Source organism: Nycticebus coucang, chromosome 16 (genome assembly GCF_027406575.1).
Source record: "Nycticebus coucang isolate mNycCou1 chromosome 16, mNycCou1.pri, whole genome shotgun sequence".
NCBI classification, from domain to species: Eukaryota; Metazoa; Chordata; class Mammalia; order Primates; family Lorisidae; genus Nycticebus; species Nycticebus coucang.
The window spans coordinates 5,813,651-5,833,222 of NC_069795.1; the positions used below are offsets into that span (position 1 = coordinate 5,813,651).

At 40.3% G+C, this 19,572-nt stretch overlaps 1 protein-coding gene across 3 annotated transcripts in view; it reads left to right on the forward strand.

Moving 5' to 3' along the window:
- Positions 1-19,572, forward strand: part of DSCAM (DS cell adhesion molecule) — a 738,786-nt gene that overhangs the window by 653,453 nt on the left and 65,761 nt on the right. For all 3 annotated transcript variants that reach the window (XM_053565720.1, XM_053565722.1, XM_053565721.1), the window contains 4 exons: positions 12,139-12,292; positions 15,479-15,596; positions 16,985-17,148; positions 18,948-19,046. In XM_053565720.1, the coding sequence (XP_053421695.1) occupies positions 12,139-12,292; positions 15,479-15,596; positions 16,985-17,148; positions 18,948-19,046 (535 nt within the window). The remainder of the gene's footprint in view (positions 1-12,138; positions 12,293-15,478; positions 15,597-16,984; positions 17,149-18,947; positions 19,047-19,572) is intronic.

A 19,572-nucleotide genomic window follows, 5' to 3' on the forward strand; every position in this document is an offset into this window, starting at 1 on the left:
ATACTAGAAGAGAGTGCAGGGAAAACCCTTGAAGAAATCGGTCTGGGCAAGTATTTTATGAGGAGGACCCCCCGGGCAATTGAAGCAGCTTCAAAAATACACTACTGGGACCTGATCAAACTAAACAGCTTCTGCACAGCCAAGAATACAGTAAGTAAAGCAAGGAAACAGCCCTCAGAATGGGAGAAGATATTTGCAGGTTCTGTCTCTGACAAAGTTTTAATAACCAGAATCCACAGAGAACTCAAACGTATAAGCAAGAAAAGAACAAGGGATCCCATCACAGGCTGGGCAAGGGACTTGAAGAGAAACTTCTCTGAAGAAGACAGGCCCACGGCCTACAGACATATGAAAAAATGCTCATCATCTTTAATCATCAGAGAAATGCAAATCAAAACTACTTTGAGATATCATCTAACTCCAGTAAGATTAGCCCATATCACAAAATCCCAAGACCAGAGATGTTGGCGTGGATGTGGAGAAAAGGGAACACTTCTACACTGCTGGTGGGAATGCAAATTAATACATTCCTTTTGGAAAGATGTTTGGAGAACACTTCGAGATCTAAAAATAGATCTGCCATTCAATCCTATAATTCCCCTACTAGGTATATACCCAGAAGACCAAAAATCACATTATAACAAAGATATTTGTACCAGAATGTTTATTGCAGCCCAATTCATAATTGCTAAGTCATGGAAAAAGCCCAAGTGCCCATCGATCCACGAATGGATTAATAAATTGTGGTATATGTACACCATGGAATATTATACAGCCTTAAAGAAAGATGGAGACTTTACCTCTTTCATGTTTACATGGATGGAGCTAGAACATATTCTTCTTAGTAAGGTATCACAAGAATGCAAGAAAAAGTATCCAGCCCTGCTATGAAACTAATTTATGGCTTTATATGAAAGCTATAACCCAGTTATAACCTAAGAATATGGGGAAGGGTTAAAGGGAGGGGAGAGAGGTGGGAGGAGGGAGGGTGATTGGTGTGATTAGTGAAACTTAGTAAGTGTAGAGTGTAAATATCTTAACATAATAACTAAGAAAATGCCAGGAAGACTATGTTAACCAGAGTGTTGAAAATGTGTCAAACGGTCTATAAAACCAGTGTATTGTATGGTGCCCCATGATCACATTAATGTACAGAGCTATGATTTAATAATAAAAAAATGGTCTTCTTTCCCTTTTAACCTGTGCTTGGTGAACTAGCTAATAACTGCTTGATCTTTCTGTTCAACCTGTACTAGTTTTCTCTGCTTATTGGCAGTTTATCTGCCTAATTAGGCAGGCAGTCTCGTGAGACTGGGACGAGTAGGGCATGATCACAGCTCACTGCAGCCTCTGTCTGCTGAGCTCCAGCACACGCCCCACCTCAGCCTCTGAGGGGCTGGGGCTACAGGCCCATGGCCGCAACCCCCTACTAATGTTTCTTAGTAGTGACAGAGTCTCCCCATGCTCCCCAGGCTGCTCTCCAATTCCTGGCCTCAAATGATCCTCATACCTCAACCTCCCAAAGTGCTGGGATTTGAGGTGAGAGCCACTGCACGTGGTAAAAAAATAAAAATAAAAAATAAAAAGTGTTCTTGGAATACAGGTCATCTGCATTTTGACCAATTATAGCAACTAAATGGCTTCATGTAACACCCAGTGAATGAATGACCATTTTCGCCACATGGAGACATTAGTTGCTACAATTGGTTTAAATGCAGATGACCTGTCCTCTAAGTGTAGGGAAAGCTCAGCCCAATCTCATAATTTATAGAACAAAGGAAACAGCCTATATTCCAGTGGAGTTTGATTGTTTTTTGTACAGAAACCACCCTGGGAATTTCTCCTGGGGCCCCTCTCACAAAATTACAGGCCTGATTGGCAAAGGAGCTGCCAATGTGCGCCCAATGTGCGCCCTGGCTTTAAGGTGGCATTCATTCAGATGCACCTCCCTGAACGTACTTCTCCATTGCTGCTTACAGCCTCTGAGTAACCATGAGTTTAACACCTTTTTTTTTTTTTTTTTTGAGACAGGGTCCCACCCTATGCCCCTGAGCAGAGTGCAGTGGGCGTGGTAGCTCACCACAACCTCAGACTCGGGCTGCGGGCACCCCGCTGCCTCAGCCTCAGGAAGCCGCTGGGATTACAGGCGCTCGCCGCAGCGCCTGGCTGGGTTTTTCCATTTTTTTCACGAGTTGGGGTCTCACTGTCGCTCAGGCGAGTCTCGAACTCCTGAGCTCAAGCAATTCTCCCTCCTCAGCCTCCCACAGTGCTGGGATTACAGGCGTGAGCCACCGCGCGGAGTTAAACACCTTTTAACACTAATAGGCTTTATTTTCTTAGGTTCACAGCAAAATTGAGCAGAAGGTACAGAGATTTCCCAAGTACCCTCTGACCCCACACACGCACAGCTTCCCCCATTAGCAAGAGCTCCCACCCGAGGGTACATTTGTTACAGTTGATGGACCTGTATTGACACGTCACTGTCACCCAGCAGCCACAGTTTACAGTAGGGTCTCTGTTGGTACTATACATCCTATGGATATGGACACATGTATGGGAACTGGGCCCACCACTGTCGCGTCACACAGAACAGTTCCCTGCTCTAAGGGCCTGCTGTGCTCCTCCTAGTCAGCCTCCCCTCCCACAACCTCTGACCTTCTTAGTCTCCCCAGAGCTTTGCTAAAGTGCCTTGTTGATTAGTTGGTTTAGGGAGCCTATGAAAGACCCCAGCTTTGGAAAGCATTTTCTCTTTTTGACTTGGCCTGATACAGACATGTTATAGCATTTCAGGAAAATAAATTGGCTTTAAATTATTTTTCAATTAAGACCAGAGGCAATATCTATTGTTCCAATACCATGTACTCTGCACACATTATTTTTATTACTAGGAGTAGTCTTTTTCACTAAACTCCTTATGTGTGAGAAGCTATGTGATGCTAAATTAGTTCTCTTGTGCAGAACTTGTTGAATAGATGACAGCAATCAAGTTAAATTAATAATGCACACTGGTCATCTGCACGGCAGGCAGAGTGACATGGACAAGGAGTGAGGCCCAGTAAAGGGAGGTTATGTCTTGTGGGAAAGAGCCTGGAAAACACGAGGTGGCCATAATACCTCTCTGATGGTTAATTGGACGGTGCCTGTTCTACACACCAGCACTGAAAAATTAGTTTCTTCCATGCCTTTTCTAGATATCAACTTTAATATACTTGCAAAACATTATAATAATAATGTTTATATTTGGAAGGCCCAAAGAAATACAATATTTTATATTTGAAAGGCTTCTTAAAAAGTAGTTAGTAATTGCATGTAAAATGTCAGCTGTGATAACCAGTAAAGTGTAGACAAAAACACCAAAAATGGCTGGGACAGAGCAAATAGCTCTAATGTGTCACCCTTCCTGCCAATGTCGGCCTCTCCCACCTAGGCCTGTGGGAAGATCTTTGTGCCATTATAGTATCTTCTGCTAGAGATGGAAATTGTGAAATAAAATGAAAATTGGATCAAAATGCATTACACATACGAATTTTTAAAATCTTAAATCGATCCAGCCAACTGCTATACTTAATGGAATCCAGGCCATTTCTCTGCCACTAACAGGAAAGAGATTTTATGTATTCTGAAAGCGTCATTACCCTATAATTAAAAGAGCTCTCAGTTTTGTTTATTCTGCTTTGGAGGAGGGCTTTTTTTTTTTTTTTTTGTCACTGCTGTGAACATTTGATCTATGAAATCAGAGCATTCAAGTTTTTTAAGAACTGCTTATTAGTAATTTGATAGCAGGGCTTTTTAAAACACCATATTTCCTTGATAGAATTAGTTTTTCATTAAAAAGTTAATTGAAAATTTTAAAAGTAGAATTCTTTTTATATCAGACAGGCTGAATAATCTGATCTGAACAGGCTGTGACTTCCTAGTCGTTGCTCATTATTTTCCATTGTATGCAGATCATTTCTAGGTCATTATTGAACTCACTAGTACAACAGGAATTTCTTCAGTCCATCCCTCTGGTTAGTGGGTGCCTACGAGGGCAATGCTCCGAGCTAGGCTCCTTGGGCAACTTAGTAGACTAGGAGGTGGGAGGGTGAGGCAGGTTCTCTCTTAGGAGAGCCTGACACTCAGACAGACAGCAAGCCCCAGCAAGACCATGGTGGAGAATTGGCCAGGGGCATGAAAGAGAATAAGTGAAAAGCACACTCGCATACAGCCCCAAGAAGGGGACTCCAGAAAGCTCTCCAAGGCTATTCAAGGTCAGCTATTGAGCTATGTAATATGAGGGATTTAGAAATGAATTTGGCCATCATTTGGGTAAACATTGAGTTTTATAGAAATTGTCAAAGAGCATTTAAAGTGGCTCATCATGGCTAATTATATCTTATCTGCTAATAAAAAATGTCGTAAATATAAAAGGAAAAATATTGATGCCACAAGGCAAGCATAATTTTGAGATGAAGGTAGGTTTGGAAGGTAGAAACCCCAGGAGCAGACAGACTATCTAGCAAGCCCTCTTTTGGCCAGAATACTGTTGAGCTCCCCAGAAACCTGACCCCATCCAGAGGACCTGAAGCAGTAACACGCATTTCAAAGGCAGGGCACTTGAAATGTAAGCGGTCTGGCTTGGTGTCAGGAGATTTATGCCATTAGCTTCATTTTCCACTCTGGATACAGTTTGGGGAAGGCAAACAAGTCGGAAGTCTTGTAGAACCTTGCTATAAATATTTTAAAAATCAAATATATGAATTTTCCATTTATTTTCCTAGGCGCTTTGCAAATACTAATTCACATCCTCCACTATGGCAGTGACAGTTTTAGAAAGGGAATGAAAATGATTTTATGTCTAGACTTTCATAGAAATTGGTCAGAATCTTCCTGTGCCTCATTTTAAATGAATCTTCTGTTTGCCAAGCCCTCTTCTTCCTCATAGGCAGCACTTACCTTATAATGGACATCCTGGAACTGAACTCAGTAAAAGACCATGAATTCAAAGTCAGCAATTATATATGAGCTCGTACATAATGGTAAGAGTGAATGAAAAGGCAAAACAACGAAAAGCATGTATGACCCCTAATGGTAAAAAGCTCCAATCCCCTCCTTCTATGCTAAACCTATGCTAAGAGCTTTTGAATAGATCTTGCTTTTTACCTCAGCCCAAGGGAGAGAATTGTAGTCCAGTAATTTGTCATGGCTGGGCTCTGGGGTCCTACAACTCTCACCATCAACCCCTCACCCATGGGCATCCTTACTTCCCGTACGGTGGTGTTCGAATGACTGCCAAGCCACATCCCGCAGTAAAAACTGTGAGCATTCCATTTGCAATACAACATCTGTGACGGTTTGTTAGATAAGATACATGCATACTTTATATTTTAAGCATGTGTTCTCAGACAGACTATCAGAGTCTTCCCCCAAGAATGCTGTGGACCATCCCTGTTTTGTAACATCCCCCAGAGGAGCCCTGTGTTCTCACCATCTTCTCTGATGGACTAAGAAGTGACTTGATTGCTGCTTAGAACCAGTCCAGCTGAGAAGTGAGTAATTAACAATACTTCATGTTAGGTTAACTCTGGATTCTGATAGAGTCAACATGCTCAAACACTTTTCAGGGAAAGAGCAGGATTTGTTCTCAGATGGCACACAGGAATTGGTGTAGGTGTGGGGTGGATTGCTGCCCACTCCAGAAAGGCTCAACTGCTCCATCAATCTGGATGCATTGAAATAGGCAGACTTAAAAATCAGCCATGGATTATACCTGTGGTGCATCTTACAAGGGTACCTGTGAAACTTAGTAAATGTAGAATATAAATGTCTTAACGCAATAAATAAGAAAATGACAGGAAGGCTATGTTAACCAGTGTGATGAAAATGTGTCAAACTGTTTATAAAACCAGTGTATGGTGCCCCCATGATCTCATTAATGTACACAGCTATGATTTAATAATAAAAAATAAAAAATAAATCAGCCATGGAACAGAATCCTCTGTAAGAGTGAAGCACGGTCAAGTCCATGCCTTGCCCGGAGCTTTCGTAACATCGACTGTTTCTGTATTTCCACACGTCATGAGATAACTCTTAAGTCTTCTCTTAAAACAAATGTTTAGCCCAATTATAGTTCTCTGCTCAAAATGGTCTCACACTTTACACATAATAAAATCCGGGGTAACTAATATCTATGTCAGTTCTGAAGAAGATGAGACCAGAGAACTGAAGATCTACCTGAAGAAAATGAAGTATTTCTATCCTTAAATAGTCAAATATCGAGAAATATATCTTTCTCTCCTCCCCCTGGAGCCGTTTGGTTCCTCAATCCCTCAGAACCTCCATCATGAGCTCGCCTGCTTCATGCTTCACCGTTTCATTCTGTTGCTCTTCATGGGGAAGTCCGACTTCGTGCCTTTTCTTAATGATTCAAAGTCTTTGAAATAATAACCTAACTGAAGTAACAGGAGAGATCTGGAAGTGAAAATGATCCCTTCTTGTTGAACACTCCCTGTATTTCAAAGAGAGAGCGACACGGTTAAATCCAAGTAGAAGCCAGCAAGTCAGCTCACATAATGTGGGATTACTGTGTTGCAAAGTCTGGTATCCAATAAAAATAAAACTAATGAAATGGAAATATAGTCACTGCTATCATAACTCACTAAAAATGGAGGAAAATGTTTCATAAGGAAACAATATGCATCGTCCTTTCTTCTCAGAACAAGCATTTTGGTTGAGCATTAAGGAGAGGTTTTCATCAAATAGATTTGTGTCACTATCCTGAATGAGCTTCTGATCATTTTTTTCCCCATTTTGTTCTTGTTATCAGCCTTGCCCACCACTTCCTCTTAAAATGGCTAACGATGGTTGAATTATGCACCATCTACAGCTAAGGGATTCTGTTTACCATATACTGTGTAATTTGCACTGCGTCCCTCTATCAGAGGCATTGCGTGCCTGCGGACCTCCTTCTTAAGACATCCAGTCTTGCTCCCCCATCTAGGGTCCACCAGTAAGCATCCTTCCCCCACCTAAGTCTGGAGGTGGCAGCTGGTCCAGTAGAGCCTTCTCTCCCACTGTGAGCAGAGCAAGCCTCCGCGATGTGGAGAGCCTGTCCCCTTCTCAGGTGTGACTCACTTACCAAGCCATAAGTCTCTCAGACTCCAGGTTCTCCGTGGTTCCCGTGGAGTTCATAGCTCTCACCCACTCATAGGTGGGAAAGCCTACAGCCGTCCCTTAACAGAACATCTTTACTGACTAGCTTCTTTCAGAGCCCAGAAATGGCTGATTGGTCGGACATCAGAACCAGTAAGTCCTGCATAGCTCTTGTTAGAAAAAAAGGTACCACCATCTTTGAGGCTATTCTCGTACTTTAAGATCATTGCTAAAACTTCAAGAGAACAGGAAAAGTCTCCTTTATTATCCAGTTACATGGACATTAACTCTATTCCAAAAAAAAAGAGAGAGATGCGGAGGGTGCCAAAAAAGTATACACACATTTTAAGAAAGGAAAAGCCTGTATTAAAATTGTAATACTCAAGTCACTTTTGACTTTTGCAATTACAAGAAGTACTCAAATGTGACCCATATTTATCTTTTGTTACCAGTATATACGCATATTGAGAATAAAAATATGATTTCTTATTCAACAATATTAGTTTCATCATTTATATAGATTAGCCAAGAACTGAAGTAAAAAATATATATTTATGAAAATTCATTCAGTTAGAATGACATTTTGCTGTAGATTAGGATGGAACATAACAGTCAAGCTGTTCAGTGGCTCCAAATAATTTAGCTGTGCTTCACGTTGCAGGCAAAAATTAAATAAAATGCGTATTTTGGAGGTAATCTAGGACCAAATGTACCTCATAGACAGGATGAGAATTGAGTTTTAACTGAAAGCTATGTGCTCCAAACAGAAAATCCTTATTTTATAAATGTATTTTAATGCTTTGTTGATGCTTACTGTTCAATAAGAGCAATTGTTATAATTTGCACATCATTAAGCTTTGTAAAATTAATTTGGCAACAACATAGCCTTGGAGCATTACACAATACAAGCACATACTGTCTCGGTATTATCTCTTTGGCTTGCCAGGAAATAAGCCAAATTTCCTCTGAACTTCTGGAGAGACTAGTTTTCCTGTAATACTCTGCAGACAGGACAGAAGTGTTGGGGGCAGGGACCTGGGGGAAGCAGGGTACAGATTCATGTGAGGAAGCTGTCCAAGGGGGGCTCCTTTAGTGTCTGATGCTGTTCTCTGAGTTAAATATTTGACAACAGGCAATTCTCGGGCATTATTTTTTGCTGAAGAATGATGGGAATTTATGACCATTAAGAGGCATAGTTCATATTTGAATCCCCTGTGCAGTTGCAGAGCTGGTGTTGCAACGTGTGCAGTCCCCTTAGCAACATGTTTTCTTGATAGCTGGAAGGGGGTAAAGCAAGTCCTTCTTGTTTTTGGTTGCTCACATGTGGATCATTACAAAAGTTTTGAGATACACAAAAATAAAGAAACATAAACTACACGTGGACAGAAACAAATGAAGCAACACTGATAAGCCAAGCGAGTTAAAAAGTCCTTGACTGACTATGTTTCTTGGAAGCGAAATAATGGACCATAACACAGTCTGTCTCAAAACTTTTGAATGAAGTGTTAGAAAACTGGACTTGTGACCAGGGCACTGAGCTTGAGCCATTGCTGTGCCCTTGTCTAGCATTGTGACCTTCTCGGAACCTCAGTTTCCTCATCTGTTAAACGGATCCAATACAAGCTCGACTGATTTCACATGGCTTTTTAAGGAACAATTGAAAAATGTTTTGGTCTATGTCTCCTTAAAGTTACATCAGTTTTGTTTCATACGTTTTGAAGCTTTGTTATTAGGCAAATATGTTTAAAATTGTTATGACCTCTTGATAAATTGACCCCTGTTATCATTATGAATTACTTTCTTTATCATCAGTAACATTCTTTTCTTAATCTAAATCTATTTTTTTCTGATATAATTATAGCCACCCCATATTCTTTTATTTAGTGTTACCATGGGATATCTTTTCCATTCTTTTATTTTTTTTATTTGTGATTTTATACTTGAAATATTTGAAATTCATGTAGGTAGCATATAGTTAGGTATTGCTTTTATATTATGTCTGACAATCTTTACCTTCAATTATACCATTTGAATTTGAAATAATTATTGGTATGGTTAAATTTAACTTTATGATTGTGCTATGTGGGTCTTACCGTTCTGTTTGTTCCCCTTGTTAGTCTTCTCCTGCCTTCTTGGGAGTAACTACATTTCTTTATAATTCCATTTTATGTATCTTAGTGATTAATTAGCTTTATTTTGCATTGTATTTTGTAACTTCAGGAATTTCTTTAGGAGTCATAGAATACATAGTCTCCTACCATCGTCTACTTCCAAGTGATAATATACATGTTGCGTATAGTGTATAAGAACTTTACAGCAGTAAACTTCCATTTATTTCCTTCCTAAACTTTGTGCTATTGTCACACATTTTACCTTCATGCATGTCAAAAGCCCACATTACATTGTTAGTATTTTTTTTTTTGCAGTTTTTGGCTGGAGCTGGGTTTAACCCACCACCTCCGGCATATGGGGCCAGTGCCCTACTCCTTTGAGCCACAGGCACCACCCCGTTGTTAGTATTTTTAACTATCAATTATATTTTAATAAGACTTAAATAGGAAAAATCATATCTACTTACATATGTAATTACTTTTTTTTTCATTTCTTTGGGTACGTTTCTGTTTCTATCTGGTATCATTTTCCTTCCTCCTGAAGAACTTCCTTTAACATCCACTCTTGTATGGATCTGCCAGTGATTAATTTTGTTCAGCTTTTTAAATATATGAAAAATCATTTATTTCACTTTCATTTTGAGTATGTTTGTTGAGTATAGTATTGTAGGTTGATTTTTTCCCTCTGTCGTCTTATTTTAATTGGTTTTGAAATAAAAAGTGCTGCCATCCTTCCCCATGTTCTCCCCACATAACCATATTTTCTCTGACTGCTTTTAAGATTTTCTATCACTAGTTTTGCGCAATTTGATTATAAGATACCATAGTGTTGCTTTATTCTTATTCTTGTGACTGGTGTTCGTTGAGATGCCTGGCTATATGGGTTTGTATTTTTGTCATACTTGGAACTTTTCAGCCACTATTTCTTTAAACATTTTTTCTGTCCTCACCTTCTTCTTTAGTGACCCCTAAGATGTATCTTAGGCTGCTTGATATTTTCCCATAGCTTATTACTGCCCTCTTAATTTGTAATCTCTTTTCTTTCTGTGTTTCATCTATTAATATGTACTCAAATTCATGAATCTTCTTTCTAACAATATTTATTCTTAGTTGGGTCGATTTTCATTGATTAAATTATTTCTTCTTTATAAGTCATAGTTTTCAGGGTTTGTTTTTTTGCATTCCTGAAATTTTTTATAACAACTTTATTGAGATGTAATTTACATACCATAAAATGCATGCTTTCAAATTATACCATTCATCGCCTTGTGCTATATTCACAGAATCACTCCACCCTTACCACTATCTAATTTAGAACATCATCATCTTTTGAAAAGAAACTTCATACACATTAGCAGCCACTGGCAATTTTCTCCTTCCCTGAAAACCATTAGTATAATTTATGTTGCTGTAAATTTTCCTCTTCTGGATATTTCATACAAAAGGAATCATAAATTTGTGGTCTCTTCTCATCGGTTCCTTTTACTTGACATGATGTTTTCAAGATTTGTAGAATTTGTAGCATTTATTAGTATTTCATTCTTTTCTAATATTAAATAGCACTCCATTACATGGACACATTCCGTTCATTCATTTGATCAGCTGAAAGATATTTGGGTTGTTCATATTTGGAAATTTTTTATTATATGTCAAATATTGTAAACTTCACCCTTTGGAAAACTAGATGTTAATGTTTAGATATTAGATATTAGATTAATGTTTAGATATTAACATCTAGATATTAACTAGATGTTAATTCCTATAAATATTCTTGACTTTTATTCTAGGAGGCAGTTAAGGTACTTAATAATAATTGAATCTTCTAAATCTTGCTGCTAAGAATCAGTAGGCAGAGCTAGATTGGTATTCACTTTAGGGTGAATTGTTTGCCGCCTTAAAGATACTCTACCAGTGACCCAATCTTGATGTTTTCCAATCTAGCTGGTGGAAATGAGCCCTGTTAGCCTGGTGTGAGTGTTGGGCATTGTGACCTCCAGTTATTTCAGCTGGTTTTTTCCCCAGCTTTGGGTAGTTCCCTCACGTGCGTGCACAGATCTGCTCAGCTGAATACCCACACGGAACCCTCTTGGTATCTCCAGAGTTCTCCCTGTGTGTTGCTCTCTTCCTTCCAATACTCTTCTCTGTGAACTGTAGCTTCCTCTGAGTTCCTCAGTGCAGTCTTTTTTTCTTTTCTTTTTTTAATTAAATCTTTTGTACATAGATCCTAAATACATTTATGCCAATTAAATGCTCATCATCTTTAATCATCACAGAAATGCAAACCAAAACTACTCTGAGATACCATCTAACTCCAGTAAGAGCAGCCCACATCACAAAATCCCAAAACAACAGATGTTGGCATGGATGTGGAGAAAAGTGCCGTCTTTTCAACTGAGGAAGGCTGCTGGGATCCTCCTGGGTTCCCTTCCCTGTGCCATGCCTGAAAACTCTTTCAAAAATGCAACAACCCAGCAGTTTGGGGGCTTACCTCATTTCTTCCCATCTTTCAGAGATCACTATCATTTGTTACCTGATGCACAATGCCCTTGAACCCTTGTTTCATATATTTTGTGTGTTCTCAGTTGTTTCGGGTAGAAAGAAAAATCTAGCTCTTGTTATGCCATCTTAGCCAGAACCAGAAGTGCCCTGGTCTATAATTGAAAGAGTTGAATTACTTATAGGCAGCCATCAAAACTGCTGCAGGGAAAACTGCAAACTTTTTGGTCACCTAAACTTACTCTTTATATTTCATATTGCAAAGCCAGCCTCCTAGAGGGAGGTGAGTTGTGACTTTTGTTTGTGATGGTAGGTGATATGTTGATAACAAAGCCTTTAGAAAATACTTTTGTGCCATAGGCTTCTTTGAATGTGGGAACATTTATGTCTCCTTTCACAGGTGATCAGCGAATTTGAAGCCTCCCCTGACTCATTTTCCTACAGAATTCCTAACCTGAGTCGGAATCGTCAGTACAGCGTCTGGGTGGTGGCTGTGACTTCAGCTGGAAGAGGCAACAGCAGTGAAATCATCACGGTAGAGCCCTTAGCTAAAGGTGCGCTGTAGCAGTAAGGACCTCATTTCCCATCATAATTTGACTATTTTTAAGTCTCTGTTCTATCTCAGATAAAAGTTACACTGCCCTAAAAATTAAGTAAACCAGATCATCACATTTCATTTCAAAAAGTTGGGTTGCTGCTAGCAGACCCTGAGCTTTTCCGCAATCAGGAAAAAAAGGAACTCCTCTGGAGGAGAACAGAACTAAGGAAAGTAGTTTCACAACTAAAGTGGCTTTGGGAAAATTAGGAAAAGGAGTTGTCACCCACCCCTTGGAGTAGGCAAAAATTACTACTTAGCATTTTCCAAAGGAAGTTCTACTTTCATTAGAATCAGGCATCATACTTCTTATAGAGAAATGTCTATGTCTATAGTCTATGGAATTTGGAACTGTACAAATATAAGAAAATAATTCAGAATCCATTTGTGATAGAATTCTATAAACATGGTCTCTAAGTGAAAGTGGAAATTTAGAGTCAAGCAATGAATAAAAAGTCCTTGAAGTTAATGTAATATCTTCACATTTAGACATCAGGCTGGTCTTTAACATGCACTTATAGGCACAGAGTATTCTTTTCATTCCTCTGGTATTTGCTGCCATCCAAGGTACAGGACGCTGCCCCCCATTAGCACTCACCAGTGAGTCACTTTTCTATTCCAGGCCTGGCAGGGAGAGCTGTGCATATAGCTGAGGCTGATGGTTGGGAGTGCCCAGTGGTCCCCAGATGCCCTGTCACACCTCCAGAAACACACTCAGCTTCTCATGTGCCAGGGAGCTTCACCCAAGGGCAGGGTAGATCCAGGCTGGCTTTCTGGAAAGGGGCTGAAGTACAGAACACCTCAGCAGGGAGCAAAGACTCAGCCTGGCAGCCCCTGCCCAGAAGCCCTGGACTCGCCAGCCTACAGGTGCGGGGTGCCACTGGGTGGCATGGACAGTCATGGCTGCTGGGAGATGGAGGCAGAACCAGGCGGTGGCATCTCTGTTGCCAGGTATCAAAGTCCAAACTGCAAACTTAGGTTGCAAAAGAGGACTCTACTTCCATGGAGGGTCCAAGGCAGGGGATCCCCAAAGAGTGCGGCCACGTGACTGGCGACAGGCCTAGAATCTGAGGCAAGTCTGGGTTGCAGGTGGACTAGGTGTGTCGCAAGACCAACTCCCTGAGCCCACCAGAGGCCTGCTGAATCAACAAGGCCAGTGTGGGAATCTTGCCTTTTTAAAAAGATTTTTAATCTTTTTAAAAAGGCAAGATTCTCCTGCCTGCTCAGCTGGAGAACCACGGGTCTGGTGTGTTGCTTTGCTCGGTCACGGAATTTCCAACTAGACCCTTTTACAGTTCAAATTCCTCAAATGGGCATCTAGTTGTGGACACAGGCTGTGTTGGGCTTGAAGATGAAGTAGCTGTAGGCTGTATTGTGGATATTGCTGATGGGAAGTCATTTGTAAGTCTTGGAATTAGTTGAAGGGGAAAGAGCTACAATGGAATAAAATAGAATAGAACCAAATAGACCACACGAGAAACAAGCTGGAAAACAGCAGAAGCACCAGGTCAAGTATTCACCCGTACAGTTTTGTTTTCGCTCATACAAACAGCCCAAAATATGTGTGGCCTGAGTTTTGCTGCAAAATGTATTTCTTTCAGCTACCCTTAAAGTGGGTAGTTGTGAAGTCCCTTAAGCGCCCCCACTTTACTGCTAAAGACCTCAGAAACGTGAACAAGAAAACATTAAAAGCTGCCAGTTCCAGACACCTGCAGCTATCTGACTGAAATCTTTAGTTATCCTGATGTGAAATCAGAAAAGGCAGCGACTGGTAAGGTGGACCCTATGCTAGGACCCTACCCTGGACTACTCCACCTCCACGGGGGAGTCACTTCAAACACAGGCTTTATTGCACTGTTTACTGCACAAAAGACAAAATCCACTGTGGAGCCCTCTGGAACTTCCTCTTCCTCTCCACTCTGGACCCCGGTGCTGGGATCAACACTCGGAGGACCTGGTCTTGCCAATCTTAGTGACCGAAGTCAGCACGAAGGGTGGCTCCGTAGTGACTTGGTTCTGGGCATCTCACCTCTCCAGGGAACCTCATGGACCTTTCTGGGGGAGCCTTCTCCAACCACCCTTTGTTAATGCAAGCCTTCAAGCCCAAAATGGCACAGGGATCCCAATGCTGGTCCCATTTTTAATGGGTCCAAGATCAGATCAAGGGCCGCTTCACTGCAGTGTCCTGTGTCTGTGAGTCTCGCCTGGCTGAGGTCACAGAGGGAGTGCATGTTTCCCCTGGATGTCTCCAGTCCCTGTGACACTGTCTGAAGTTTGTCAGCTAAAACGAAGGAGGAGTGCAGCTTCTGGCTCCAGTTCACATCCCAGAAAGTGGTCCCACATATGTCAAAGATCAGGCTGACTGTCTTCCTCTGGAGGGCTTGTGTTTGGTGTTCCTGCCGGCATTTGTGACTCACTGGAGGTAGTGCCAGGAACCTGTCGCTGCAGCTGTGCTGGTCTTCCAGGAAGCTCCTCATCGAGCAGGTCTGCCCCGGGCTCTCTCCTCTCCACCTCCTGGGACTTCCTGCCACCCTGGGGCTGCACCAGCGCCCGACGCCCCGGTGGGGCATCTGAATCACTGTCCCAGGCAAAATGTTTGTTCTTTAAGAGAGGCCACTCTGAAAACTTTCATGTCCCCTATTGTGTGCACTGAAGATCAAGTCGATATAACAAAATCAGGGAAGTGCCACAAAACTGATGAATGGAAGCTGTTTCAGGTTTACCTCCTGTCTTTGGGGACTTTCTGTTTTCCATTGTCTCCTGCTCTCTCCGATATTAAAAGTATATGTTAATGTGCAGTTTTGGTGTTGAGATAAATTGCTTCATAAAGTGCTTTGAGAAATAATTGGGCTCATAGAAAACACAGCTTGGAGCTACTTTGGCTTATGAAGCTGCAAATATTTAATTTGAACTCCTCATGTTTAGCCAATAAAAGAAAAAAGTGCTGTGGTGGGGATTTTCCACTCGTTGTATGTTCTTAGAGGGAAAATCACTCACAGTCCTGACAGCACAGAGTAGATCATGGTTGTCGTGGTAATCGGCTTCTCTTTCTGTTTGGGGTGTTGCTCTGTTGGGAAGGTCACCTTGGCCTCTGTGTAGACGAGTCTGGGGAATAAATGGGCTTCTGCTCCGTTCGGTCCTTCAGCTCCTGCGCGAATCCTGACTTTCAGCGGGACGGTGACCACCCCATGGATGAAGGACATTGTCTTGCCTTGTAAAGCTGTTGGAGACCCTTCCCCTGCAGTGAAATGGATGAAAGACAGGTAACCAGTAACCCACTGTAGGCCTCCAGTGAGACTTTAAGAGATCATATCTGACCACTTGCTTTGGGTCCGGTGGTCTTCTAATTTTGTATCTATATTAGTGAAAGCTCAAGGAAAACTACCAATTTTTTTTGTGGTGAAGCTAGGAGAGGAACCTCATCTTTAGCACGGAAGGGTCAGATCTACTGAATCAGTCCTCTACATACATTCAGAAACTTTGAATTCATAAGAGAGTGCTTGCAAGGAAAATAGTCTAACCAACTCATTAATCATTGTGAAAGTCTGTTGCCCCTTATCAGGGAAATTGTATAACGGAGATGAATGTACCCGAGATTATGGTGAGACTTAACAGCTATCTGTTCTCCTTCACTAGTAATGAGCCACCTAACCCTGACTCAAATACTTGGAGAAATAGCCTTAAGAAATAGAAGACATTAGGACTTTGCTAATATCAAATCTAGTTCTTCATACTCCATAGTAATTATTAAAATAATAGGCGCCCACATGTAAGGGAGCAAGAGGCTGCGTTGTATTCTGTCCACGTAACTTTTTAAAGTGCTTCATCTCTATTCAGAAGAAGAAATTAGGATAAAAATAAAGGGTTGAAAATTCATTTATGAGCATAGAGATATGGTATAATGGATTCAGAAGTGTGCCTACTTTCAAACAAAAGCACTTAAAATACATACACTATGAAATCACGGGCTCAGTCCCATTTTCTCATTGCATTTAAAGTTAATCCAAAGGAAATACGTAAGCTCCCAAGGTCAAGTTGGCTCTCAAGGTCGAGGTGGCACTCTGCCTCATGTGAGAATGACCTCAGATGACTGAACCATCTGCTTCCATGGCCATGGTTATGATGCCTGGGGAATTCTTTCTACACTGGGGTCAGTTCATCACTTTCCTAATAACACCTTTCATTTTTTATGACACAATCAAGAACTCTGACTTTAGGTGAATCTGTAAGAAATTCCAAGACTGAATTTCCCATAAATGATTTAGTCAAACTGGCATTGCTGTCCACAGAAGGAATTCCTAGAATTGCCGAAAAGCAGAAGTCGCCAGGCCAATAGGGTGGAGAGAAGAGCGAATCCCCCTGCCAGGCACTGGCACGTGAAGGAGCCCATGGACTCAGCCAGAATCCAGGCCCTTGACACAGACCTAACCTTCAGCATAGTGCGTTGTTTTTTGTTTTTTACAATGACAACACTCTGATACTCAGCTATTGCTGTTTTCCTCAGATAATCATCGTCTGATTCTTTCACGATACAAGAAATACTAAGCTTCCAAATGTGTCGTTTGCTTCAGAGTCTTTATGCTTTTCTCCAGCCTCAGCTAATTTGCATTGTAATTTCTTTAATCTGTGCATTTTTCTTCCTGTGAGGCAGTAACGGGACACCCAGCCTCGTGACGATTGATGGGCGGCGGAGCGTCTTTAGCAACGGGAGCTTCATCATCCGCACGGTGAAGGCAGAGGACTCCGGCTATTATAGCTGCATCGCCAATAACAACTGGGGGTCCGACGAAATCATTTTGAACTTACAAGTACAAGGTACAGAATTGGAGGACTCATTTTAATGTCTTCTGCATGTATACTGTATACGCAAAGAGTAAAATTGAATAGATTTAAAAACCAGCCCTTATAAACAGCTAAATCCTCTTTTCATGTTAACAAAAAAAAATTATTTTGGAAAATATAAGTGGACAAACCAAAAATCACTCCCAATCCAAGAGGATACTATTGGGATGCAACATTTCTGCATGTAAAGTGCCTCGTCTGGTTTTTTTATGTGTGCAACTCTAAAAAAAAATCCTTCTTAAGTTCTCCTAATTGCACTATTTACCTATGTGTAAGTATAACCCAGAAAACACAAACAAAAAATATGTCTGAATTGTGATCTTTTATGTCTGCTAATTAACTCAGTTTTTGGATGCGACATATATAAAAAAACAACACTCACTGAAATTTTAAGTAAATTGCTATAATATTTAGCTGTGTATTTCATATAAGGTATTGGATGTTTTTCTTTATATCATTCACCAATGTGCACAGCAACTTCAACACATTATCATATTATCATATTAAAACTATGTGTAAAATCCCAAATAGCTGCTGAGCAAGTTTTACATGCACAGTGATAGCCCATTGGTAGAAAAGTCAAAGTATATACTTCTTTGGATCTAGGTATTGTTATGTTAATACATTACAGCAAACAAAAATGAAATCGATGCTGTCCTTAGCAAGATGGAAGGGGAGAAGTAGGACTATATATATATATATTTTTTTTTTTTTTAATATCCACAAAATTGAATTTTGAATTTTGATCTTGAATTTCAAGTTAATTGAAGTCAGGAAAATTCCAGGGCATTTTGAAAGAGAGTCACCATGTTATGACTTTAAAGAGATGGGTCAATTTTTCAGGCCTTTGGGTCAATATATCAGACTTCTCTCAGAGGAAAAGAGAAGGACATTTTATAAGAAGCTTTCTGTATAATTTGGAATACCTGGTTCTGACGTTTAGTGTTTCTTTTCTCAGAACCCATCAAAAATTATACTGAGGCCCATTATTTAAAAATATGGAGTACAGAGGGTGCCAAATAATATATATACACATTTTAAGAAAGGAAAAAATGTATTAAAATTATAATACTCAAGTTACATTTGACTTTTGCAATTACAAGAGGTACAAGGTACTAGATAACACACAATATTGGGATATAACGAGTCTTACACTTTTAGTAGTGTTTTCCTTTCTTACAATGTGTATACATTGTTGGCACCAACGTGAATTCTGCAGACCTGGCAGGAGCATTGAGTTAATGTGCTGCAGCTCCGCACACACTTGTGCCGTTCAGAGCTTCATCTTGGGAAGGCAGCTGAGATCGTGGACATTTCTGCAATTCTTGATCATACTACCTGCTTCTTTCCCTTCCCCTTTCCCATCCCTGAGACAAACAGAACAGCTAAGTGACACTTTTGATCTTTTTCACTTGAATTTCGTGGCTGAAATTCAGAGTAAAATAATGAATGTACCCTGAGCAAGTTTAAGGACGATTTCAATTAGTGATGAATAACTCAGAATTCAAGGAATTCTGGAAGAAATGAGTTAGAGATGAATCCAAGTAGAAATGTGGTTGAATTTCCTGTAAATAATAGATTCACTCTGTTCTGTCTCTAGCCTGGGATATCAACTCAACAGACATTTTGACAGAAGTGAATTGCATATTTTGGCAACCTAAAACACTTATTTAATAAATGGCTGTGAAAAAAATGATTTGGTAAATGACTGTTAAATAAGATTAAAGATGTGAAAAACTAATTCTTGTTTTCTAAAACTGTTTCCTATCTAGTGCCCCCAGATCAGCCTCGACTCACAGTATCCAAAACCACCTCTTCCTCCATCACCCTCTCCTGGCTCCCTGGAGACAATGGGGGCAGTTCTATCAGAGGTAATAAGATATAGGTTCTGCACAACAGTTGAATAACTGTACTGTCCAGAGGCCACAAGTGATCCTTGTCCATCAAATAACTGGTGTGTGCTAGTTTATTCTCCAAAAAAATACATCGTATAATTAATTTCTACATTACCTAAGCAAGAAACCATATATCTATTTTTAGGGTGTTTGTTGAAACCCAAGTCATTCATCCAAAGAATCTCATTCACAAATTATTCTGGTACATCACGTCTCACTGGAATATTAACAAATGCAAAAAGGAAAGAAAAAAGACATTTGGTAATCTCTTCTCTGAAATTCTGAATACTGTTTCTTCTCTGTTCTGTCAACACTGTATCATTCATTGAAGTAACCACCCTAACTGTTCTGAAGGAAATAAGCTACAGTTTAGATGGGAAATGATCTCTTTGCACAAAGCCTTTGCAATTAGTGAATGGTAGATAACTATAAATGACATTTATACCAAAGAAATGAAATAGCATGATCATTCTAGCAGAAGTGGAGCTGGCAGACCCCATTC